Source organism: Pristiophorus japonicus, chromosome 8 (assembly GCF_044704955.1).
Source record: "Pristiophorus japonicus isolate sPriJap1 chromosome 8, sPriJap1.hap1, whole genome shotgun sequence".
NCBI classification, from domain to species: Eukaryota; Metazoa; Chordata; class Chondrichthyes; family Pristiophoridae; genus Pristiophorus; species Pristiophorus japonicus.
This window is the reverse complement of record NC_091984.1, coordinates 208,365,226-208,393,118: the sequence shown is the minus strand read 5'-3', so window position 1 is coordinate 208,393,118 and position 27,893 is coordinate 208,365,226. Positions and strand designations below refer to the sequence as shown.

At 43.3% G+C, this 27,893-nt stretch overlaps 1 protein-coding gene across 1 annotated transcript in view; it reads left to right on the top strand.

Annotated features, from left to right (window-relative positions):
• The window catches only part of pes (pescadillo), a 45,520-nt gene extending 40,060 nt beyond the window's left edge, over positions 1–5,460 (top strand). The window contains exons 12-15 of the mRNA XM_070887888.1: positions 7–191; positions 2,210–2,349; positions 3,043–3,210; positions 4,913–5,460. Coding sequence (XP_070743989.1) covers positions 7–191; positions 2,210–2,349; positions 3,043–3,210; positions 4,913–4,999 — 580 coding nt within the window. The 3' untranslated portion in view covers positions 5,000–5,460. The remainder of the gene's footprint in view (positions 1–6; positions 192–2,209; positions 2,350–3,042; positions 3,211–4,912) is intronic.
• The last annotated feature ends 22,433 nt before the right edge of the window (positions 5,461–27,893 follow it).

The window sequence follows — 27,893 nt, the reverse complement described above, 5'->3', positions numbered from 1 at the left end:
TTGCAGGTATTACATCCAGCCCCAGTGGATCTTTGACTCTGTTAATGGCAAAACGCTGCTTCCTGTAGAAGATTATTTTCTCGGCGTGTCATTACCACCTCATCTCTCTCCGTTTGTGGAAGAAAAAGATGGAGACTACATTCCACCAGAGAAACTCAAACTCTTGGCCATTCAGAGAGGCGAGAGTACATGTAAGCTGGTTGACTCATTAATTTATGTTTAGTTCATTCCTAAATACAAGTATCATCTCGAGCACTGTTAACTGTACCTGATTTGTCTACTTAAAATAGAAACAGAGCTTTGGAATGCAGTATTTAAAGCACAAATGTTTCTGACTCTTCTCAGTCGTCATAGATTATATTAAAACTTAAAAAGCTTACAGAATATAAAATCTCCTGAGGGTTGTGCCAGCTGACTGTGAATTGGAGAAAAAATTCTACATTGACTGATCTGATAAACCATCTTGCCTATAATATAGCCCGCTTTGGATGACTTCATGTAACACTTGCAGGCATTAATTCTCACAGACTCCTTTAGGTAATGTTTCCAATATCTAATGAGCAACAAAGCTAGTACTGCATGCTCAGCCTCCATCTCAGTTATGATAACGAATGCATCTGCTATAACTTCTGCCATCTCTTTTAATACCCTGGGATGCATTTCATCAGGACCAGGGGACTTGTCTACCTTGAGTCCCATTAGCCTGTCCAGCACTGATTGTCTCAAGGTCCTCCCTTCCCACATTCCTGTGACCAGCAATTTTTGGCTTGGTTTTTGTGTCTTCCACTGTGAAGACCGAAGCAAAATAATTGTTTACGGTCTCGGCCATTTCCACATTTCCCATTATTAAATCCCCCTTCTCATCTTCGAAGGGACCAACATTTACTTTAGTCACTCTTTTCCGTTTTATATATCGGTAAAAGCTTTTACTATCTGTTTTTATGTTTTGCGCAAGTTTACTTTCGTAATCTATCTTTCCTTTATTGCTTTCTTAGTCATTCTTTGCTGTCTTTTAAAATTTTCCCAATCTTCTAGTTTCCCACTAACCTTGGCCACCTTATACGCATTGGTTTTTAATTTGATACTCTCCTTTATTTCCTTGGTTATCCACGGCTGGTTATCCCTTCTCTTACCGCCCTTCTTTTTCACTGGAATCATACAGACTCTATCTCCATAACATTGCCTGTCTCTGCTCATCTGCTGCTGAAACCCTCATCCATGGCGTGGTTATCTCCAGAACCAACTGTTTGAAAGCTCTCCTGGCCAAACTCCCTTCCTCCACCCTCTGCAAACTTCAGCTGATCCAGAATTCTGCTGTCCAAATCCTATCACATATCAAGTCCTGCTCACCAATTATTCCTGTCCTTGCTGACGTACACTGGCTCCTGCTCCCCCAGTGTCTCCATTTTAAAATTCTTAGCTTTGTGTTTAAATCCCTTCATGACCTTGCTCCTCCTTATCCCTGTATACTCCTGCAGCCATACAACTGCCCCACACCCAGTCTCTACTCCTTCAGCGCTGACCTTACACTCTAGAATACCCTCCCTAAACTCTGCGACCTACCTCTCTTCCTTTTTGACCTTCCTCATCAGCTACTTCTTTGACCAAGCTTTTGGTCAGTCCTAATATCTCCTTTTGTGGGTCAGCATCCACGTTTGCCTAATTATGCCTCTGTGAAGCTCCTTAGGATGTTTTCCTACATTAAAGGCGCTATATAAATGCAAGTTATTACCACCTAATTTATGTTTTCTGACCTCCGTGTCCAATTCCTCCTGACTGAATAGCTCAGTTATTGTCATGCTTTGGCTAACCAAGAAAGGAATAATTGGGGTTAATTAGCTTAAAAGAGAAAGAGTTGTAATTTAGGAGGAAATGAAAGGGGGGTTAGAAAAAAAAGATTGTAAAATAGGACAGTGAGTAAAATTTAAACTCCTGATAGTACAACCAGTGATTTAGAATCAACAAGACAAAGGAATTTTTAAGAAGGGTTTAACTTTACCTGAGGTGGCTGCAAAAGTTAATAGTGCCACTGGATACTTGACTTCACACATACTTTACTTAAAAAGCAAAAATAAGCAACCAACCTTTGTGAGCATACATAGAAGACAGGACACGATTCCAACAACAATGTGGAGGTCATTGATGTAACTTATTCTGAATAATCACTGATATCACAAAACTTGCATTTCTCGTGTTGCATCTATTACAGATGAAAATGAAAGTCAATCTGAAGAGGAGGATGAAGAGGACCAAGAGTCCGAGGATGAAGCAGACGATGATATGGATGAAACCGAAAAACAAGATGAGGCAAGACTGAAGAATATGGAGGCTCAGAAGGTGAAACGCAATGTGAGTTTCAGCAGAAACTGCTTCTATTTGTGTAAAATTCAGTGTTTCGTTATGCCATAATGATTTCTTTAAAACTCCAACCTGTGGAGCTCATCTTTCAAATGTGACAAATCAGTGACTTTATATTTGGCTTAATATGAAATATAACATCCCACATCCACAGTCTTCAGTTCTGTGGTCCAATCAAGAACGCGCAATTACACTGCAAGAGGAAACCCACATGAATTGCAGAAAAGGTGATAAATTAGAAAGGAGTTCCTCGCTGTGGGTGGGGTGGGGGGAGCGTTCTCCTAAACCTCTAAATTTTGAAGAATTTTAACCTATATCATTTAGGTATATAGTACTTCCTGGAAATTTAGATTTTTTTTCCCTAAAAGTATGAAACACCTAGGAGCAAAAAGGTAACGATTGACTTTTAAGTTGCAGCTTTGTGATAAGTGTAGTCAAAATACACCCAGTATAGACTGAACTGCTACAAGTCAAGCGAAACGCTGCTTTGGCTGCAGTTTTGAATGTAAAAGGGTTGTCTGACAAAAGGAGTTCAAGGGATGCAACATTGGTGCAATTATACTTGTGCTTTTCACCATCTTTCAAAGTGTGGACCTGTGCATTGATTATTTGTGAATGCCAAAATTGAACATATTTGGTATTTTCCTTGAGTTACTGAATCAGTGTTGATGCTGTTTTCCACAGAAGCTGAATGTGAAGGTAACTGCAGGGACCGTGAAGACGGAGAACAAAGCACAGGCATCCCAACGGGAACAAGCTGAGGAAAAGCGCCTGGCTATCATGATGATGAAGAAAAAGGAGAAGTACTTGTACAATAAAATCATGTTTGGCAAGAAGAGAAAAGTTCGTGAGGTTAGTGTTTCAATCAGTTCTTCTTATTTCTATTATCTAAAATGGGTCCAGATTCTGTGTTTGAAGTGCTTGGAACACACTTTATTTTTTAAATGAGTTGTATAGTAATTTTATAAATCTTCAGGATTTTCTTAAAGGTAAGCGTTCTATTTAAAATTTGATGCCTAGTTCCTATTTCCATACAAATTTGGGGCGTGATCCCACTGGGAATGAAACTGTTGCACAGAAATCGATAATTGAGTTTACTTGGTGCTGAGGGTCAATGAGGATTTTTTAAATAAAATGTTATATATTTTTATTTTAATTTCAATCCTTTAATATGTCTGCTATTGTCCAGTTTTGGTCACCCAGTGAAAGGGACACATTCAGGGCATAAAGTGAGACCATGAAGACCTGCAAGACTGAGGAAGGGGAGCCTATAAAGCTATACATAAGAACATAACAAATAGGAGCAGGAGTAGGCCATACGGCCCCTCGAGCTTGCTCCGCCATTTAATACGATCATGGCTGATCTGACCATGGACTCGGGTCCACTTCCCTGCCCGCTCCCCATAACCCCATAGCGGTACAAGTTATTAATTTGTATCGATAAGCTAAGTCATGAGCTCTATAAGATGTAGACACGACAATAAAACAAGGGAGCACAAACTAAACTTAAAAGACCAGTTTAGCTGAAGCTGCTTCATACCAAGACTGATCTAATATGCGAATGCGCTACTTCCTCTTGAGGCTGAACAGCTAATTTTCCTTCAGTCTTGAATGTCTGTCTTGTGTACTACCGGAGCACGCTACGGTTTTAACATACAGAATAATTGGGAGCAAGTTAAAACTGTGACCTTATTGAGCAGGCCAGTTAAATACCACCAGAGATTTATCAGTCTCCAACAGTGAATTTGAGTTACAACTTTTCACACTAATGTTCTATTTATATTCCGTTGGAAGCCTTTGTATGTACTTTAGCTGAAGAGTTAAACACGATACACAATATTTACTAGATGCTGTTTGGCCTTCATGTAACAATACCTGAAGTTTATTTTTGTATAAAGTTTTTTTATGCATTTATTAAACAAAAAATAAAAAGCATATGCCCACATTCCCATTGAAAATAATTGAAATTCCTAGAATTCTTAAACAAGAAGGGGCTCAACTAGTGGGAATAAAACAGTCTTTCAATATCATTATATTCAATTCACATTCCTTTTCTTCTATTCTCTCCCCTCCCTCCGCCCCACAGTATGATTTTTATATGGCTGCTTTCAGGTTGAAGATTTTGTTGCCGCTAATGTCACTCCGAGCTGATCGCTGGGATGAGATACACTGACGGCTGCTTTTTCTATAGGAGAGTAGCCAGTCTCCAAGCAACGCTCCTTCTAAGCTGCATGCCGTCCGGGCCTGGCTTTTTCAATGTTAGGTGAAGGGGCTGCGCACCCCTAAAAAGAAAAATTACAGGAAACATTATCTCCAAGTACTCCACCTAATAGCATAAGTGGGAACTGACACAACGTTTTGTAAAGTTATGGTCAGGAGTGGCAGCCCAGGAGATCAACTTAATTTTTCTAGATTATGAATTGAAATCTTCCATTATTCCTCCCAAGTTACCATTTTATGTGGTGGATTATTTAAATGATTAAATATTTGAAGACTTATATTTTAACACCATTATTACGCTATCAACCTGCATCCTTTTTCTCTCCCTCTACAGACAAACAAATTGGCAGCTAAGAGGAAGGCTCATGACGACGGACTTAAAGCTGAAAAAAAGAAAAGCAAGAAAATTAAATCACAATAAAATACTGAAAGCCATTGCATATCTGAAGTTTTAAACTGAATTCTGCTAACAGTGGACAGTACGGATTCCATGCCCGGTGGTAGTACAATTATCTTGAAGCCTTCCAACAACCTATTCTGAGGCAGTTTCATTGGGTGCTGGATTTCATGAGTTACCATCTAGCTAAATAGAAAGAACAATATCTGTAAAAAGTTATTGAAGACTTTGCTGCAAGAGTACTTGTGCTGTGCACGATTGAAGAGATGTCCTTGCAGGGCCTGCCTTGTGCTTATGGATTTCTTGTCCATAGACTCTGTTCTACTATTTTTCAAATCTAAGGAGAGTGCCATTTCGGCATTATAAACCTATCGCAAGCAGGATAATGTCGGTCTGCAGAAATATGTAGTGCATTGTGTACAGCTTAAGCTTGCACTGAAGACTGGGAGTGTCAAAAGTGGAATCATAAATCTATTTTAAAAATATCGTGATCTGACAATGCTGCACTTTTTGTAATTGCAAATTTATTTCTTGTACAGTCAGCAGTTTAAAAGATTTCCGGTCTCCATTTAATTTGAAACCTTTAAGCTTATTGACATGTTTTAATTGAAGTAAGTAAACTAATAACTATTAAAATTCTAAAGAAAAACTTGCATTTATATAACACCTTTCACGACCACCAGACGTCTCAAAGCGCTTTGCAGCCAATGAAGTACTCTTGGAGTGTAGTCACTCTTGTAATCTATGAAACGCAGCAGCCAACTTGCGCACCGCAAACTCCCACAAACAACAATGTGATAATGACCAGATAATCTGTTTTTGTTATGTTGATTGAGGGATAAATATTGGCCAGGACACCGGGGATAACTCCCCTGCTCTTCTTCAAAATAGTTCCATGGGATCTTTTATATCCACCTGAGGATGCAGACAGGGCTTCACTAACGTCTCATCTGAAAGACCTCCAATCTCTAGCACTACACTAGAGCATTGGCCTAGATTTATGCGCTCAAGTCCCTGGAGTGGGACTTGAGCCCACAACCACCTGACTCCGAGGTGAGTGTGTTACCCATGATTAATACTGTAGCAACATAGAATCGTGGAAATTTACAGCACGGAAGGATATCATTTCGGCCCATCGTGTCCGTGCCGGTCGACAAACAGCTATCCGGCCTAAACCCACTTTCCAGCTCTTGGTCCTAGTCCTGCAGGTTACAGCAGTTCAAGTACACATCCGAGCACCCCTTAAATGTGGTGAGGGCTTCTGCCTTTACCACCCTTTCAGGCAATGAATTCCAGAGCACCTCCACCCTCTGGGTGAAGAATTTCCCCTAAACCTTCTACCAATTACTATAAATCAATGTCTCCTGGTTGTTGACCCCTCCGCCAAGGGAAATAGGTCCTTCCTATCCACTCTATCCAGGCCCCTCATAATTTTATACACCTCAATAAGGTCATGCCTCAGCCTCCTCTGTTCCAAGGAAATCAAACCCAGCATTTCAATCTTTCCTCACAGCTAAAATTTTCCAGACCAGGCAACATCCTTGTAAATCTCCTCTGTACCCTCGCTAATGCAATCATGTCTTTCCTGTAATGAGGTAACCAGAACTGTGCACAGTACTCTAGCTGTGACCTTACTAGTGTTTTATATAAAGCATAACCTCCCTGCTCTTAATGTGCAAGTATTCCATATGTCTTCTTCACCACCTTATCTACCTGGTCTGCTACTTTCAGGGATCTTTCAGCCTGCACTCCAAGGTCCCTTTGTTCCTCTACACTTCAGTGTCCTACCATTTAATGTGTATTCCCTTGCCTTAGCCCTCGCCAAATGCATTACCTCACACTTCTCCAGATTGAATTCCATTTGCCACTGTTCCGCCCACCTGACCAGTTCATTGATACCCTCCTGCAGTCTGCAGCTTTCTTCTTCATTATCAACCACACAGCCTATTTTTGTATCATCGGAAAACTTAATCTTATACCCCCTATGATAGGTCCTTACTATACAGTAGAAATGCACATGAGGCCCATGCTTGAGAGGTCAGTCTGTGACCTGTTCTTTATTTCTTAGCACTCCAAGTGATGGTGGGTGGAGCTTCCCCTTTTATACCTGAAGGCCCAGGTTAGGAGTGTCTCCCACCTAGTGGTCATTGATCTCACAGTGTACAACTTAAGTCAGATTATACATGGGTTACAATGCTGGTTGAATACATGACATCACCTCCCCCCCCCCCCCCCCCAAAGTCTTATTGGGATCACAGGTTGAGTCTCCCTGGTGGTTTACGCTCCCTTGTAGAGCGCCTGAGTTGGGGCTCCGGTTGTTGGGCGCTGGCCTGAGTGTCTGCTGTTTACGGTGCCTCAGGCCTATCCAGACTGCCCACAGTGATTGGGCTCTCCTCCCTTTGATTCCGGTGTTCGGTCGCCTGTGGTAGAGTGAACTCTGCATCGTGTTCTTCCTCTGCTTCTTCTATGGGGTTGCTGAACCTCCTTTTTGTTTGATCCACGTGTTTGCGGCAGATTTGTCCATTGGTGAGTTTAACTACCAGAATCCTATTTCCCTCTTTGGCAATCACAGTGCCTGCTAGCCATTTGGGCCCTGCAGAGTAGTTTAGGACAAAAACAGGATCATTTACATCAATACATCGTGCCCTCGCATTCCTGTCATGGTAGTCATATTGTGGCTGGCGCTTGCTCTCGATAATTTCTTTCATGGTGGGGTGTATAAGGGATAACCGGGTTTTGAGCGTCCTTTTCATTAGCAGCTCTGCGGGTGGAACCCCTGTGAGCGAGTGTGGTCGGGATCTATAGGCTAACAGGAGGCGTGATAAGCGGCTTTGTAGGGACCCCCCTTGGATTCTGAGCATCCCCTGTTTGCTTATTTGCACTGCTTGTTCTGCCTGGCCATTTGAGGCCGGCTTGAACGGTGCCGTTCTGACATGGTTAATTCCATTGCCTGCCATGAAGTCCTGGAATTCAATGCTTGTGAAGCATAGGCCATTGTCGCTGACCAAGACGTCCGGTAGACGGGCAGCGAACATTGCCCGTAGACTTTCTACCGTGGCAGAGGATGTGCTTGAATTTAAAATGTCACACTCGATCCATTTGGAGTAGGCGTCTACTACAACCAAAAACATTTTTCCCATGAAAGGACCTGCGTAGTCCACATGGATGCGTGACCAAGGCTTGGCGGGCCAGGGGCTAAGGAGGGCTTCCCTGGGCACACGTGTTGTACCTGTGAACACGAAATTCCAGATCTGCGTCTATCCCTGGCCACCAAACATGTGACCTGGCAATTGCCTTCATCATGACAATGCCCAGGTGTTCATTGTGGAGTTCTCTGATGAACACCTCTCTGCCCATCTGGGGCATGACTACGCGGTTTCCCCACAGTAGGCAATCGGCCTGAATCGAGAGTTCATCCCTGCGCCTGTGAAATGGTTTAAATTTCTCAGAGCATGCCCTGTACGTGGCTGCCCAGTCCCCATTCAGGACACATTTCTTGACTAGAGACATAGCGGGTCTCTATTTGTCCAGACTTTAATCTGACGGGCTGTCATGGGTGAGCCTTCGCTTCCGAAAGCTTCAACAGCCATGACCATCTCAGCAGCATGCTCGGTAGCCCCTTCAGTGGTGGCTAGTGGGAGCCTGCTGAGTGCATCGGCGCAGTTTTTGGTGCCCAGTCTGTGCCGAATTGTGTAGTCATAGGCGGCTAACGTGAGTGCCCATCTCTGTATGCGGGCCGATGCATTTGCATTTATGGCCTTGTCGGCCAAAAGGGACATTAGGGGTTTGTGATCTGTCTCTAGCTCAAATTTCCTGCCAAACAGGTACTGGTGTATTTTCTTTACAGCATATACACATGCGAGCGCCTCCTTTTCTACCATCCCATAACCCCTTTCTGCCTGGGACAGACTCCTGGAGGCATAAGCTACCGGCTGTAACTGACCCTTGACATTGACATGCTGCAACACACACCCGACACCATAGGATGACGCATCGCACGTTAACCCAAGTTTCTTACATGGGTCGTAGAGTGTTAACAGAGTGTTGGAACATAACAAATTGCTGCTTTATTAAAAGCCCTTTCCTGGCTGTCCCCCTAGACCCATTCGCGGCCATTGAGGAGCACTTTCATCATTATCAGTGGTGTCCTGGTGTATGAACTGTATACGTGCTCCACATAAACTCGCTGAACTTCAGCTTCCAGCGATTTCCCCCAGTGTTAATTTCTGCAGGTATTTTGCTCATCTCTGCAAACTCCGGCAGAGTGTGTGCCTCCACGCCTCCAACATGAGCTGTTGTTGGAAACAAAAGGTCCCTTGCCAGTCGATCGTCCTTGACTGCCCCTGTTATTATCCTTGAGTGCGCCATTAACAGGTTACTGGCCACATTGTCCCTTGCAATGGCGTGAATCGCCGTTCATCTTGCCATTGTGTCTGTCGAACTCCCCCTCTGGATTCGACTACATATTGGGGCATGCCCGATTGCCTCTGTCTGCCTGGAGAACTGTGTGCTGCTTTAACAATGTTGAATCTCTGTCCCAACCATTCCTTAACACAGTACCTCTCGTCTGTTCTGCTAGTGGCCATGCTCGCGTGGTTTAAATCCCAGTTTCTCATCGCCATTGATAGGTCCTTACTATATAGTATAAATGCACACGAGGCCAATGCTTGAGAGAAGGTCAGTCTGTGACCTGTCCTTTATTTCTTAGCACTCCAAGTGATGAAGGTGGGTGGAGCTTCTCCTTTTGTACCTGAAGGCGCAGGTTAGGAGTGTCCCACCTAGTGGTCATTGTTCTCAGTGTACAACTTAGGTCAGATTATACATGGGTTACAATGCTGGTTGAATACATAACATCCTACATTTACGTCCAAATCATTGATGTATATCACAAAAAGCAAGAGATCTAGGACTGATCCCTGCAGAACCCCACTGGAAACATCCTTCCAGTCACTAAAACATCCATCAACCATTACCCTTTGCTTCCTGCCTCTGAGCCAACTTGCCGTTAACAACAGTTAATGAACTTCAAAATCTTGAACTACAAAATGGAGACAACAAACTAGTCCATTGCAGGTGAGTTGGAATTTCCATTTCCCTGATCATTGTTATTTACATAAACTATAGTATCAAAATTCTTGGAATAAAATATATTTTTTTAAACTGCAAAGAAACACAATCTCACATAAAAAGACTGATTCCCTACTTGTTTTTTTTAAACTGTATATACTGAAGAGAACAAACTTTGGCTCCATTTTTTATTGAGCCCTTTCCAAAATATTAGCCAATACTGTTTATATATTTTTTTTTAAACTTGTGCTCATTGAGGCAAGGAATGTCAGCAGCAGTAAATGGAACAGTCTTTTCATTTCAAGTACTTGGTGTCAACAATGAGCGCTTACAGTTGTATTGTCCTACTCTTTCCAGTCTGCCTAATCCCCAACATCCCTTACTATATCAGTCTGAATATTTCTATTCCTTCCACTATTTTGGTAACCGCTGTGCAAGATTGTCAATTCCGTGCCAATCCGGTTTTGAGCTGTCGGTCTGGAGCTGCCAGGAGTTGGGCTGTGACTACCCATGTTCATTTCATATAGGACCCTTGCATCCAGCAGAGAATGAAACCTTCATCCAATCAGTCTCATCTAAAGAGAACACATGTGCCCAATTTAGTGTGGAGCTTGGGCTCCAAGCATTCAACATGAAGGAGATTTGATTTTGAATGGTGCTGTGTATATTTGTATTTGAGCTTCTCATTGAGTCCAGGTGCACAAGTAACAAAATATACAAAAGCAAAATACCGCGGATGCTGGAAATCTGAAATAAAAACAGAAAATGCTGGCAATGCTCAGCAGGTCAGGCAGCATCTGTGCAGAGAGAAACCGAGTTAACGTTTCAGGTTGATGACCCTTCGTCAGAACGGATATGGGCCCATAATCTGGTGTCAAAGGTTTCTGACCAGTTTTGTGCACAGATCTTTGGATTTTATGCGTTGATTTCTATGTTGCTCAAAGGAGCACCCTGTCATGTTATGGTCAGAACTGCTTTGACTACAATTACGTACATTTAGAGATTTTGGCTTTGATTTTCTTCCCATTCTCTTGCAAGAGGAAATCCCCAGTTTTAAGTCTCATACTTTTAAGTCTTGCACATACGAGTCAGATCTGTTGGGTTTTTTGGACATTGTTGGAGGAGGAAGAGATCTCATACACAGAAATAACGAGGTTTACTCTGGTTCCATGACAATGTACCTTCACCTAGTTATTTTCAGTTCTGTCAAGTGTCAACCAAAAGAGGCTGGAAGTGCAAGATTAAGTGCTGGGGTCCTAGGTCTACTGCAGTTGCATTCATGTGTTTGCTGTATTTTTGAATGTTCGGTTGTGTGCGCACACGTGGTGGAGTGGGCAGGGGAGGAGCCAAAGTACTGTCGTATTTGGGGAGAAGGGAGCAAAAAGCAAATCTCTACATAACATCCAGTACAGAGTGAACTGCATATTCCTTTAAGAAATTGCATTGAAAGATTTTCTAACGTTTTGCTTTTTGCTTTTGATGACTTGGTGTGGTTACATTGAATGGCTGCTTTGTAAATATCTTCCAAGGCAGCTTAATTTTTAATTCACCAAAAAAAATGTCATTATGGCGTTTTACCTTTGCAGTAATCAGTCTGTCAACTACCAAAACCGATGCAATGTAATCTCTCTGGCAACAGATGAAGCAGCAGTTAGACTGGACTTTTGGAACTCCTATTGTCTTGCCTTCTGGAAGAAATGACTTGGTGCCATTTAATTCCTGTGAAAATAAAGAAAAGTCAACAGCCATTACTAAAAACAAATCTGGTTGTTATGAAATGTCAATATAACAATGGAGTATTTTATTTGAATTCAATCACTTTTAGTGTTAGCTCTTCAAGCTGCAAGATATAATTAAATCACTCAACAATACCTAGCATTAACTGTCATTTTAAATTATTTAGTGAGGTTTCAAATATACTATACCTTGAATAATTGAAATGTTTCAATTGGACATGTCTTGATAAATTTTTGTTCTATTTAGTCCAATACATTATCTGCGACACTATCAACAGTTATCACAATTTCCTGACCCCAGTTAATATTAAAAACTATTGGAAAGATTTGTTTAGACACTTATATGACAGTCATAAATGCAAGTCTCTTGCATTTATGCTCAGTTATTTTTAGGTGTTTACCCTTTTCTGTTTTTTGTTACTGAATCTACTGTGGTGCCATGGGGACCAAATTATTATATTGCCATGTATACCAATTCTAAACCTGGAGTGAATGTCTCGGGTGGATGAATCTGTATTGTAGATTAATAAGAGCTGCAAAGACATTGCTGTTAATGTAAAGTTAAGCAGTCCTATCTGATGCCATAAGGTTAAATGGGCTAAGCTGAAGACTTCCAATAAACTTATGCAACTTTGGGTGTATAACCATATTGCCTAATCTCAAGCCTTACCTTGTCCTAATAATGGCACATTGTCCTCTGTCTACTATCTGCCATCTGGTTTTACAGATGCAGCTGGAATAGACAGCCCTACTTGTGGATACTGGGTAACATTTTAAGAAGCATAAAAGGCCACTAAGCTGCACAAAACTCCCTTCTTCATACGGTGTTGCTGAGGTCCAGTATTTTCCTCTTTGCACTTTCATTTTAGCAGGTAAGTCATGAGCAGTAACCAATAGTAAAGCTCACACAACAATCAAAAACCACGCGCACACTGCTTTCCATCTTGCCATTTTGCCAACCAACGTGCAAAAAGTTTAAAGCAACATGCATATACTACAAATTTGAGTATGGAGATCACATGCCCAATGATGATATCTCTTCTTCAAATTTTATTTACTAGTCTAAAAAGGCATTAATCCAGATTTGCATTCGCAATTAGCGACATGAGGCTAGTGGCTAATGAATTAGAAAACACTGACATGAAATAAGTAGTGGTCTTGACCCATTAAATATGCCTTTGCTGACTATTGCCATATGCCTAGTCAATCTCGAATGGTTGTATAAATACCAGACACACTAAAAGCGACTGGTGGCAGCCTGCTTGTTTGAATTCAAAACTATGACTGGTGAAGACATTCCACAATTTTTTGGGTAGTTTAATTAATACTTAAATTTCCTATTTATAAGGTGTGAGTGCATTGTCAGGAGTTCAGCAAGAAATTTGTCTCCATTGATATATTTTGAGCTTCATTAATTTAATTTTATTACTGGCTTTAAGCCACCATTAGCAATTTAGTAATAACAGATTTCAAAAAATATGTAGTCGCATTCTGTTTTAGACATGATGTACTACCTATAACCTTTGTGATGCAAAGTGTGCTACTCTAATGCAGCAGGATCCTGAGATATCCTGCCTTGGTCTCCTTTGTAGACAAGGAAACTTAACAACAGCAGCTCCTATCGGGTCAGGAGATTTATTTTTAATGTCTATTACTTGCCATTATAATAACATTTATATAGCGTCTTTAACATAGTAAAATTTGCGCACAGCAAACTCCCATAAATCACAATGTGATAACGACCAGATAATCTGTTTTTTGTTATGGTGATTGAGGGATAAATATTGGCCATGACACCAGGGATAATTTCCCTGCTCTTCTTTGAAATAGTGCTATGGGATCTTTTACCTCCACCTGAGAAGGTAGACTCAGGTTAATGTGTCATCCAAATGACTGCACTTCCGACAGTGCAGCACTCCCTTGGAGTGTCAGCCAAGGTTTATCTGCTCAAGTTCCTGGAGTGGGACTTGAACCCACAATCTTTTGACTCAGAGAGTGCTACCCACTGAGCCACATTAGTGATACTCTGTATGACCACCTGGACAGAGTGGGCATTATCAGAGACTCGCAACATGTTCTGGAAAAAAAAAGGCATGTCTGGTTGAATTTTTTGAGGAAGTAACTAGGTTGGCGCATGAAAGTTCCTCCGTCAACATTGCACAATTGAATCTTCAGAAAGCTTTTGACAAGGTGCCACATAACCAGTTACTTCATTAGTTAAGAGTCTTGTAGATTAGGAGGCCATATCCTGGGTTGGATAGGGAATTGGTTACATTCTTGTAGGCAGAGGGTACTTATTAATGGAAGCGGTTTGCGTGGATGAGTGCAATCCCACAGGAATCCGTGGGAGGACAGAGAGAGTAATTGCAGAATGATGGTGGTTGGCGATCTACAGAACATATGCAATCATTTCACTGTCAGTAGTTCATTTGTCTCTGGAAAACATGCAGCAAGTGTTAACAAGTTTTATCATATTTTGTGTTTACTGATTTGTACACATTACACTTGGGACATGTTGAATAACTTGTTGCTGTTCATCTCACCGAAAAATCACAAATTCTACTCTCCTGACACTTGTACATCTGAGCGAAAACCAAGCATTGGGCTGCGAGCATGACCGCAATATTCCATATATGCTGTTCAATTGGAGAGGGAAAAAGTAACAATATGCCTCTCTGCTGCTGCTTCACCTAAAGTGTCGAACAATTCTCTTATCTCATATGCAACAAAACAAAAATTCCCCATGACATGTAGGCAAGTTGTCTGTTAAAATTATTGTTGCACAATAATGTTTTGGCTTCTCGGCAATAGGGATCTGTGCCTGAACTCATGATCATGCAAAAAACAATGTACAAAACCATAATTAATATAAATATTAATAAAATGAAGTACAAGTTCAGATTTTGCACTCGTGCATTTTATAATTTGATCAAATGTATTAATACCAACCTATTCAGGAAGCCTAACTTAGTTTAAAAATTGAGTTAAATTTAAAAATTGAGTTAAGTAGTTGCATATAGCAACCTACAATAATAATAATGTAGATTAAAATGGAAAGAATGGAGACCCTTCTGCCCTCCGAAGACCAGCAAGAGTTCAGAGTGATCTGGTCTAGTTTCGATCGCCTGAATGGGTTGGAGAGGAATTTTCCCACATTTTTTCCCCCAATTGGCCTGGGTATTTATCTTTTGTTTTTGCCTCTCCCAGGAGATCGCATGGCTCTGGCTGGGGTGGAGTGTAAAATGTTGCGATGCATGGGGTGTCGCAGTTGTGTGGGGCGTACTGGTTGGGCCAGATGCTCTTTACCTTTCCGCCATTGTTCATAGGTTTATATGTAACCTTCAGGGCTGCTGACTGAGGGCCGTGTGGTTCTTTGTCGGCCGGCACAGACACCATGGGCTGAAATGGCCTTCTTCTGTGCTGTAGATTTCTATGTTTCTATGCTTCTAAGCTGAAGGGATGCCTGTATTTCCCTGATGATTCCTCCAGTTCCATCAACACTTTCCCCAAACTTTCGAGTAGGGAGCTCCCAGTTACACTTATCTCAAATGGATTTAAATCAGAGAAAGGAACGGCAGAGGAAGCTTGAGAGCAGAGCTGGCGAACCTGAGCTGGACCCGAGCTGGGAGCAGAGAAAAATAAATAGCGTGGCAGAGGAGGCCTGAGAACAGAGGCAGGGGACCTGAGCAAGATCCGAGCTGGGAGCAACTCAACGAAGGCAGAATTTGAAGGAGTGACAGCAGAGTAAAAAACCTGAAGTGACGTCGGCACAAGGGAAGGAGCTGATTGGTGAGTAGCTGGTGAGTGTTTTTTCTTTAAGTTTTAAGTTTATTTCTGCTAAGTAAGTTCATAGTCTATTAAATAGAGGCATGGCAGGGCAGCCCAGTCCCATGGAATGCACAGCTTGTGCCAAGCGGCAAGTCCTGGACACTTCTCATGGCCTGGACAACCACATGTGCGGGAAGTGTCGCCAGCTAAAGTAGCTCTAGCTCTGGGTTCTGGAGCTTGAGCGGCGGCAGACGTTACTGCAGTGCATCCGTGAGGCCGAGAACTTCATGGATAGCACGTTTCAGGAGGTGGTCACCCCGCAGCTTAAGAGTGTGCAGGCAGAGAGGGAATGGGTGACCGCCAGATGGACCAGGCAAGTAGGGCAGGAGACCCCTGAGTGCATCTCATTTGCTAACCGGTTTTCAATTCTGGATGCTGGTTCCTCTGGGGAGTGCAGCCAGAGCCAAGTCCACAGCACCATGGGTGGGTCAGCTGCACAGGGGGGAGAAAGAAGGGTGGAAGAGCAATAGTGGTAGGGGATTCAATAGTTAGGGGAACAGACTCCAAGATGATATATGGTCTTCCTGGTGCCAGGGCAAAGATGTCACTGAATGGCTGCAGGACATTCTAAGTGGGGAGGGTCCATATCGGCATCAATGACATAGGTCGAAAGAGGGATGAGGTACTGCAGGCAGATGTTAGGGAGCTAGGAAAGAGATTAAAAAGCAGGACCTCAAAGGTAGTAATCTCCCGATTACTCCCGGTGCCATGTGCTCGTGAGTACAGAAATAGGAGGATAGAGCAGATGAATGCGTGGCTGGAGAGATGGTGCAGGAGAGAGGGCTTTAGATACTTGAGGCTTTGGAACTGTTTCTGGGGGAGGTGGGACCTGTACAAGCCAGATGGGTTTCACCTCAACAGTGCCGGGACCACTATCCTCAGGGGGTGGGGGGTTTGCTAGTGTTGTTAGGGAGGGTTTGAACTAGCTTGGCAGGAGGATGGGAACCTGAGAGTAGATTCAGAAGAGAGAGAAGCAAATCTGGAAAACGAAGGCAGAAAATTAGTGAGCAAGTTTGTAAGGCAGAGGAAACACTGACTAGAACATAGACAACATGCAGTTTGGCAGTGCTAAATGGTATATACTTCAATGCAAGGAGTCTAAGGAATAAGGCAGATGAACTAAGAGCACAGATAGACACATGGGAGTACAGTATGATATTTATAGCTATTACTGAGACATGGCTGAAAGAAGGGCAGGAATGGCAGCTCAACATTCCTGGTTACAGAGTTTTCAGACGAGATAGAGAGGAGTTAAAAATGGAGGGGGTGGCGATATTGGTTAGAGAAACAATTACAGCTGTGAGAAGGGATGATATGTTAGAAAAATCATCAAATGAGGCCATATGGGTTAAACTAAAGAACCAAAAAAGGGGCAATCACACTGCTGGAGTATTTTCCAAACAGTCCGAGAGAGATAGAAGAGCAGACTTTTTAGGCAAATTTTCGCCAAGTGCAAAAACAATAGGGCAGTAACAGTTTGGGGATTTCAATTACCCTAATATTAAGTGGGATACTATCAGTGTAAAAAGTATAGAGAGCACGAATTCCTAAATTGCATTTAGGAGAACTTTTTTAGTCAATACGTAGCAAACCCAACAACATAGGTCTCTTGCAGTTGGATTCAGGTGAATTTATAATGGGGAACAAAGAAATGGCAGACCAATTGAACAAATATTTTGGTTCTGTCTTCACAAAGGAAGACACAAATAACCTTCCAGAAGAACTAGAGGACCGAGGAACTGGAGGAGGAACTGTAGGATATCCTTATTAGGTGGGAAATTGTGTTAGGGAAATTGATGGGATTGATGGCCGGTAAATCCCCGGGGCCTGATAGTCTGCATCCCAGAGTACTTAAGGAATTGGCCATAGAAATAGTGGATGCATTGGTGATCATTTTCCAACAGTCTATCGACTCTGGATCAGTTCCTATGGACTGCAGGGTAGCCAATGTAACACCACTTTTTAAAAAGGGAGGGAGAGAGAAAGCGGGTAATTATAGGCCAGTTAGCCTGACATCAGTGGTGGAGAAAATGTTGGAATCAATTTTTAAGGATGAATTAGCAGCGCATTTGGAAAGCAGTGACAGGATCGTTCCAAGTCAGCATGGATTTATGAAGGGGAAATCATGCTTGACAAATCTTCTGGAATTTTTTGAGGATGTAACTAGTGGAGTAACTAGTTGATGTAACAAGGGAGAACCAGCAGATGTGGTGTATTTGGACTTTCAAAAGGCTTTTGACAAGGTCCCACACAAGAGATTAGTGTGCAAAATTAAAGCACATGGTATTGGGGGTAATATGCTGATGTGGATAGAGACCTGGTTGGCAGACAGGAAGCAGAGAGTCAGAATAAACGGGTCCTTTTCAGAATGGCAGGCAGTGACTAGTGGAGTGCCGCAGGGCTCAGTGCTGGGACCCCAGCTATTTACAATATACATCAATGATTTGGATGAAGGAATTGAGTGTAATATCTCCAAGTTTGCAGTTGACACTAAACTGGGTGGCGGTGTGAGCTGTGAGGGGGATGCTAAGAGGCTGCAGGGTGACTTGGACAGGTTAGGTGAGTGGGCAAATGCATGGCAGATGCAGTATAATGTGGATAAATGTGAGGTTATCCACTTTGGGGGCAAAAACGCGAAGACAGAATATTATTTGAATGGTGGCAGATTAGGAAAAGGGGAGGTGCAACGAGACCTGGGTGTCATGGTTCATCAGTCATTGAAAGTTGGCATGCAGGTACAGCAGGCGGTGAAGAAGGCAAATGGTATGTTGGCCTTCATAGCTGGGGGATTTGAGTATAGGAGCAGGGAGGTCTTACTGCAGTTGTACAGGGCCTTGGTGAGGCCTCACCTGGAATATTGTGTTCAGTTTTGGTCTCCTAATCTGAGGAAGGACGTTCTTGCTATTGAGGGAGTGCAGCGAAGGTTCACCAGACTGATTCCCGAATGGCTGGACTGACATATGAGGAGAAACTGGATCAACTGGGCCTTTATACTTTGGAGTTTAGAAGGATGAGAGGGGATCTCATAGAAACATACAAGATTCTGACAAGCCGGGACAGGTTAGATGCGGGTAGATTGTTCCCGATGTTGGGGAAGACCAGGGGATACAGTCTTAGGATAAGTAGGCCATTTAGGACTGAGATGAGGAGAAACTTCTTCACTCAGAGAGTTGTTAAACTGTGGAATTCCCTGCCGCAGAGAGTTGTTGATGCCAGTTCATTGGATATATTCAAGAGGGAGTTAGATATGCCCCTTATGGCTAAGGGGATCAAGGGGTATGGAGAGAAAGCAGGAAAGGGGTACTGAGGGAATGATCAGCCATGATCTTATTGAATGGTGGCTCGAAGGGCTGAATGGCCTACTCCTGCACCTATTTTCTATGTTTCTATGTTTCTATGTAAGGGGGGGGGGGCGGGGGCGCAATTCTGGATTTAGTTTTAGGGAATGAAGCTAGGCAGGTGGAACACTAACTGAAGTGTGCAGCAGAAGAGTACAATGACTGTATTAGTTTCAATGCTACTTCGACCTCAATTGCCTGCAACACAAGTTAGTCCAGAGTAATTACACACATTACATAATAGTATGGCCTTACCTTACTGACTTCCATTCTTAAAATGTTTTTCCTCCTCCAACCTCCCTCGAAGACACTGATTCATACTTGGATACATTTCCACAGGAGCTAGAAATTCTCCAGTACATCACCAACCCAAGTGATCATTCCTCATGACCCAGCTTATGTGGCAAATATCTACAGGCTATTGAACTGGAGAGCATGACAGCTGAGCCCAATCCATTCTTCTCTACATTCATACGCATACAAGTTCCATCAGCGGTCACTGGATAGCGGGAGGCATGGCTGATTCTCTTTCCCCACCCCTATCCCCACACCCCATCACCATTCCCACAACCCCATCCCCATCCCCACATCCCCCCCCCACCCCCATCTCAACACTCCCCATCCCCACAGCCCTCCTTCCCCACCCCATCCCCTCCCCCAAGAGATCAACTGTATCAGCATCAGCTAACAGCAAACTTGGGATAAGGGATCAGGTCTGAGATCTGCCTGATCTGCATGGGTCCGTACCAGACAAGGTAGTGTATGTCCCTACTTATTCTAAGGATGGATGATGGGAGGGTTAATCCAGTCAGTAACTTTTGGAGCACATATCGGGAATTTGTAGTACGGCCCACGATTTTCAAACAATTGTGCGCTGTGCATGCTCAAATTTCCAGTCTGTACCTGCTGCAGACAGAACTCCCTGCTGGGAATGCAAAGTTGTAACATTACCTCAGACTTGTAAAGTCAGTCACAGGTGCTCCAGTTAACTGTACTTTTAATGTTTATTAAGTCAGGCACCTTGAAGCTATTAATTTATTGAGCACAAAACTGATTTAAAAGTTAGGACAAAATCAAAGATGTAAGACCATAGAAATTTTCACAAACGCTGATTTTGTACACTTCACATTATTTCCTCTTTGACCTCTGTTAATGAATTTCCGAAATTAAATGTTACTTCATTGAAGTGCAGCCACACACTAAATCTACCATCACACAATACAATAGATGATAGGAGGGTTAATCTGGTCAGGAACTTTAGGAGCACATATCGGGAATTTGTGAGTACGGCCCACGAGTTTCGAACAATTGTGCGCTGTGCATGCTCAAATTTCCAGTCTGTACCTGCTGCAGACAGAACTCCCTGCTGGGTGTGCAGAGAAAAAGAGAGTTAATGTTTCAGGTCGATGACCCTTCGTCAGAACTGGCAATAGTTCGAAATGGAACAGATTCTTAAGGAAGTGCTGGGGCCCTGAAAGGGAAGGGCGGCTGGAAAGAACAAAAGGGAAGGCCTGTGATAGGGTGGAAAGCAGAAGAGATTTGAGAGACAAAGGGGATGATGGGCCGAATTGAGATGGTAATAGCACAAGTTAGGGGAAAAAAATGGCTCTAGATAGGGATGTGAATGGTGGAATAATTGCTAGCTGCCATGGGAAACAGAGAGAAACAAGATAAAAATAAAAAGCGGGGGGAGTTTTTGTAAAAAAAAAGGCGAAGAAACAGAACAAAATGTGGGCACTAAATCTACCATAATTGTGCCAGTGATAAAACTGAAGATGCACACCTTTTAGTGCTTCAGTGAGTGAATGTAACATGCGCTGCAGCATTGAGCCATGGAAGCCAGGATATGTCTCATTAGAAAACTTTAGTTTATTTTTTATTTTGAAAATCTGTAAGTTGGAAGGTTTTGGAGTTTGATCACCTTTAATTTTGTCTCATTTATATTGGAGAATGTCAGTCCAATCATTAGGTGCGTGTTGCACGTGTTGTTGATAATAATGTGTATCATGTTCGCAAACACATTTATTTATAACAGGTTGGCAAAAATAGCAATGAATGATTCACGGGTCATTAAACCTTGGCTGGAAGAAAGTTGTTTACACCTGCTATGTCTGAGTGCTGGTTCTGTCAGCTCTGTCTTTACATAATGTGACATGATGAATGCAAATGTACCATTTATCATCAGTAAGATCTTTTACTCAACACGATCCAGCCAGATAATGTCCCCTCCCGTAAATATTTTGCACAGGATGTTAGAGCCGCATGTATTACTTGAACGGTCAGGAAACATCCGTGCAGAAACAGAAGTCAAGTCTGTTAGCACGTCAGGTCTGAGACCCTTCCTCAGGCCTGGATGACATTACAGATGGACAACATTTAAAAGGGAGCAGACCAACAGGAAGGGCAAAGGGAAAATATAACACACATGAAGGAAAAGAAATAGAGTGATCTGTGAAGTGGTTGGGTGGAGAACAGGAGATGGTTGAATGGCAGAGTGATATCAGCAAGAGACAAAATTAGGCATAATGAGAGAAATGAAAGACATATATGAAGCACAGAAAATGTGTGAATAACTAAAGGGAGATGGGTAGAAAGTGGAGTATTAAAAAACGGCAAGTTGGAATGGGTCCAGTGGCCTGGGAGTCTAGTGCAAGAACAGATAAAATTTAGCTCAATATAGAGTGAAATATTCCCAGTTTGGGAGCAGAAACCCCAACCCTTAGAAGCAGACCAGGTGTTGGATTAGAGAGAGTCCAACAGAGAATGCAGTCTCAGTAGAAATGGGTGGCGAAGGCGGAGCTCGCAAGTAAAGCCCACAAGCCAGTAGAGTGGATCAGTTCCCACATAATACCTAGCTCTGCTTTTCCACCACCTCTCTTGACCCCGCACTCATTCTGTGCAGTCACATGCTTGTCTGACATCCAATCTTGGTTGAAATTCAACGAACCTTCAGTTAAACATTGGTAGCCATCGTTTCCAGTCCCCACCACAAATATCCCCATCCCTGGTTGCTGTCTCAGGCTGAACTGCCTGTGTGGTCTGTAAATTCATTAGGCAGAAGGGGTGGGGTAATGTCTTGAAGGGTGTATCCTCCTTATCTGCTGCCTCACTCTTCTTTCCACCATCCCCTCCTGCTTTTCTCCTAATGGTAAACAAAGGAATGTCTGTTGGAAATCCCATACCTGGTCCTCGGAACCTCTCACCATGGGTGGGGACAAAAATATCCAAATGATTTCATAGTTCCACAGGCAGTCAAGGCAAGTTTAATGCTATCTAGGAAAAAAGCAAAAATAAAACACTCCAGAAGTTCTTTTCCAGGTCCAGACAGTCCAAAGTCAAACCTCCTGCACTCTTTAGGCTCAAAGGTTCCTCACTTCCATCAGTCTTTGCTGATGCTGGCAGAAGGTAGACCTGACAAGTGTGAGGAGCTCATGGACTTCTTTGTCTCAAAGATTAAGATCATCTGATCAGCTGCCTCTGCGTGTTCCCTTCCTTCACTTAGTCTACAGGGCCAAACTTCATCTGAGGCTCCCACCTGCCCGAGCCCTAAACTCACATCTTTCTCTAGTTTCTCTTTGATCATCCCTCTTGATCACTCCAAGCTCATCCTGTCCATGAGACCCACTTCCTGCTCCCAATAAACTGCTGACCACCCAACTTCCTTTTTTGACTCCCATGTTAGCTAACATTGTTAATGGTTCTCTCTCCTCAGGTACTGTTCCCCTCTCCTTCAACTCTAGTGTCGTCACCCATCTCCTCAAAAAACCAACCCTTGACCCCACTTTTCTTGCTAGCTATCGCCCCATCTCCAACCTCCCTTTCCTGTCCAAAGTACTTGAATGCATTGTCACCTTCAAAATCCGTGACCAGCTTTCCCAGAATTCAACGTTTGAATCCCTTCAATCTGGTGTTCGCCCCTGCCACAGTACCGAAACGGCTCTCATCAAAGTTACAAATGACATCCTTTGTGACAAAGGTAAGCTATCCCTCCTCGTCCTTCTGGACCTGTCGGCAGCCTTTGACACAGTTGACCACTCCATCCTCCTCCAACGCCTTTCCACCATCGTCCAGCTGGGTGGGACTGCACTTCCCTGGTTCCATTCTTATCTATCTAATCGTAGCCAGAGAATCTCCTGCAATGGCTTCTCTTCCCACTCCTGCATCGTTACCTCTGGTGCCCCCTAACTATCTATCCTTGGCCCTCTCCTATTTCTCATCTATATGCTGCCCCTTGATGACATCATCTGCAAACACGGAGTCAGTTTCCACATGTACGCTGACAACACCCAGTTCTCGAGGGCATAATCTTAGAATAAGGGCCCGCCCATTTAAAACTGAGATGAGGAGGAATTTCTTCTCTCAGAGGGTTGTAAATCTGTGGAATTCGCTGCCAAAGAGCTGTGGAAGCTGGGTCATGGAATAAATTTAAGACAGAGATAGATAGTTTCTTAACCAATAAGCGAATAAGGGGTTATGGGGAGCAGACAGGGAAGTGGACTTGAGTCCATGATCGGATCAGCCATGATCGTATTAAATGGCAGAGCAGGCTCGAGGGGCCGTATGACCTACTCCTGCTTCTATTTCTTATGTTCTTATGTTCTTTCTTTCTGTCCTACCTATCACTTTTTCCCCCAAGTCTCTAATTACGCTGCTCTGGGAATGATCACTACTAAGTGTGGGAGAACAACCTGAGTGATTTGTTTACCAAATTTCCCTTGGTGCTGTTTTGTTGGAATATTTTTCCCAGGGTCGGAATGAAAAGGAATTGTCCCTTTAAATTTTTCGCACTGTATCAGGTTATTGCTTCCCCGACATTCAGTTGGAATTATAACCAGCTGACCAAAAAAAGGCACGTTGGAATGTAAATTCAATTATTGTATTTGACCTTGATCTTAGTGCCGCCCAATGAAAGAACTACATAGAACTATATTTTGTGTTGGTGTTCGTACTGACGCAAGTCAAATTTGAGTCATGTGAGTTTAAAGTGCATATTCCTATAAACTGAGAGGACTAAATTGTCACTTTGTGCAATTTTTTTGCAATAAACAAGAGCTTTTATTGGCTCTTTTTTTAATTAAAGTAAATGGCTGAAGGACAATTGGATTCAAATCTGACTAAAGGTGTCTAATTGAATTTGGAATAGGGAGGATATATTTGTAAGATGTATATTGGCAACCTTGAAGCTTTGTGCAAAACATTTGCAGAGGGAGAGATGCATATATTTAAAACTAAGATGATCGGATTGTACCCTGTACAATTTATGCACATCTTAACCCTGACCGTTACTGGATAATGATCTTGATATTGGGTCTTGCCATACTCTTCAGCTCCAGTCATTTCCACAGGCGAAACAGTCTTTACCACAATACAGTGTAAAACAATTCATTGTTGGCAGTTTGTGTGATGAATCCAAGTGAACAATGCAATCTGAATATCCCACATCCGAGGCAGAAGGAAGCTTTGACTCGGTACATAAACCTGTGTTAATCATTGAGCCACTTCTAGCCTTTAGCTGCAAACAACCGTGCACTGCTCATGAAATAAGCCGTCTCTAGTCACAATTTTAAAGGGCATTGGGGGATGTGAAAATTATCCCTTTATTTTTGAAGCTTTTTCTATTGATGATTTCTAGATTATCAAATGTCCTATACATTTTACAAGAAAGCACGAAACTCAAGGTATAGGCAGCAAATTTAGAATTGTGCACAGTCCATCCAAATATTGATCCATCCCTCCTATACGTGTTTCTCAGAGGTGCAACTGAATGTCAACTTGATCATTTATCCGAAAACAGCTTTAAAAGTCACTCTCTCCCCTTCCATTTCCCCTTCACAAATGGTCCCTGCTCCCCTTCAAACAGAAACTCTCCTATCACTAGTTCCCAGAGACATTTGATCCCATCTCTTCCTCAGTTCCCTGCCACTTTCTCAGCATGTTCTGTGCATCATGGATTGCAGTGGCATTGTTGAAGCTCCAAGGTCATCATCATCATAGGCAGTCCTTCGAAACGAGGATGCATTGCTTCCAGGACAAAAAGGGATGAGTTCACAGGTGTTTCAATGAAGAACCTAATATTCCAGATCCCAAACTACATCTTGAAGGGTGGAAGATGCCTGTGCGTGTAATTTTTAACGTGTGGTGGCCATTGCACACCAGCCTCCACACGGGCTTGACAGAGCTAGGTCTTGGTCCAGTGGCAAGGATTAACCAAGATGACTGGAGACCAGCTCTGCTGCACGGACCTAGTGTGCACATATATCGCAGTGTGGGCTGGCCCGTGCTGCCCCGGACCCTCGCCTCTTCTGGATTCCAAACACATGCCTCTCCTGGGCCCCGATCACATCCCTCTACGAACACTTGCCGCTCCTCTGCCCTAACCTTGCCACTCCTGCTGTACAGCAAGTTAAGGTACTATCCAGACAATTCACCAGGATGGCACTGTAAATGCAGACAGAACAGATTTTTGGGCATCACCGGGATCACGCTCCAAATCAGGTGGAATCCATTACTACGCCAAAATGTTCTATCGCTAGAATGATTTGCTATATATTAAAGTAAGTATATAGATTGGTTCATGTTACAAATTTGGGTTTACAGTACATATCTTCCTGAACACTGGTGTCATTGGCTCCCTGAGCAATTACTTTTTATGTTTGATAGCGGGACCCAGGAATATAACAACAGAATGTGTTCTATACTGAATTTCTTATTCCTTCAATCTCTCTGAAGGCAGACCAAACTAATATTGGGTGATGCACGGTTTAGCTCTGTTGTGTATTAATGCTTGGGGGTCACCAGACACCAGAGGGTGCCGCGGTCGGAGGTCATCGGGCTGTACGCATGTGGCATGTGTGCTTGGTCACCTGTATATAAGCTGGGTGTCTTTGTCACGCTTGCACTCTTAGGCTGGAATAAAGATGGATCAGGTTGCACCTGAGTGAGTTTACAGTAACCAGACTCTTGAGTCATTACAACTGGTGACAAGGTAACACAATGGGCATTGTTGGAATCCTGGAGCGATTCGTGGAGGGCGAGGATTGGGCGGATTTTGTCGACTGCCTGGATCAGTATTTTGTGGCCAACGGCATGGAGGCAGAGGCCTACACAGCTAAACGCAGGGCAGTTATCCTCACCGTTTGTGGTCCGAAAATTTATGGCCTCATGAAGAATCTTCTCTCGCCTGTACATGCGGTGAAAAAAGGGTACGAGAAATTGTGTACGAGAAATTGGGTAACCATCTGAAGCCAAAAGAGAGGATCATCATATCACACTACCATTTCTACACACATGTTCGTGCTGAGGGCCAGGATAGGTCAGGATTTGTCGCCGACCTGCGACGTCTTGCTGAGCTGTGTAAGTTCGGGAACAAGCTGTGTGATGTCTTCGTGATAGGCATCAGCCATGACGCGATCCTCAGGAAGCTGTTGGTTGCAGAGACTCTAGATTTGAAAAAGGCCATCGCGACTGCCCAGGCATGCATGACGACAATGATAATTTGAGGCAGGTATCATCAACGAGTCGGAGTTCCACGGCAAGTACAGTAAACAGGATGGCGTCGACTTCGGGCAGAACTGCTTACACGAAACCTGCCGCTGCTCAGAGCCCGCCAACTGGTTCGATCCAGATTTCACCCTGTTGGCATTGTGGGGGCAGTCATCGGCCTCACCAGTGTAGGTTTAGACAATACTCATGCAATGGATGTTCGAAAGTGGGGCATCTACATAAGATGTGTCCGCAATGAAGCAAACGTGGTGCGGCTCACCACGTGGTTGATGAGGACCAGTTCAGTGACGGCCTGGATACGCAACCCGAGGAGGAAGTGAATGGACTGTATTTGTTCCTGAGCAGGAGCCAGCCAATAGTTGTTAATGTGAAGCTGAATGGCTTGCCTGTATCAATGGAGTTGGACATGGGTGTGAGCCAGTCGATAATGAGCCAAAGGACATTCGACAAGCTGTGGGACACTAAGGCTGCGAAACTTTAGTATCTGTGTCGTCTGCCCTTACCCACAACTGAGGTGGAGGCGCCTCAACCTGCAGGTCTACTGTTAGTAATGGATGCTTTTGAGAGTGAAGGAACCCCTGTCACTGCTCAACAAGTTAGGATCTGGACCAGCTGGGACCCTATTTTATCGGTTGTGAAACGGTGTGTACTCAGTGGTGATTGGTCTGCCATACCTATGGAGAAGCGTGAGGAGACCAAACCTTACAATCTTCGCAAGGATGAGCTGTCCATTCAGTCAGACTGTTTACTGTGGGGTAATCGTGTAATCATGCCTAAGAAAGGGAGAGAAAAATTTGTACGTGAACTTCATAGCACTCATCCTGGTATTGTCATGATGAAGTCCATTGCTAGGTCTCATGTATGGTGGCCTGGAATTGACTCTGATCTGGAATCATGCGTGCATCAGTGCAATATTTGCATGTAGCTAAGTAAAGTACCAGCGGAATCTCCGCTGAGTCTTTGGTCGTGGCCATCCAAACCATGATCGAGGATCCACATTGATTTTACGGGCCCGTTCCTAGGAAACATGTTTTTTGTCATAGTAGATGCATATTCTAAGTGGATAGAATGTGTTATTATGTCATCCAGCACATCTAGAGTTACGATTGAGAGCCTTCGTATCATGTTTGCTACTCATGGTTTGCCTGACATTGTTGTGAGCGACAACGGATCTTGCTTCACAAGTCTTGAGTTCCAGGAATTCATGAAGCTCAATGGCTTCAGAATTGTGGGATCAGCTCCGTTCAAGCCTGCTTCTAATGGTCAAGCAGAGTGTGCCGTTCAAATGATCAAGGAAAGTATGAAACGTGTAACTCAGGGCTCACTGCAAAGACGGTTGTCATGTATATTGCTCAGTTACAGGTCAAGACCTCATATGCTTACTGGGGTTCCTGCTGAACTACTGATGAAGAGAAATCTCAAGACCAGGCTTTCGCTTGTTCATCC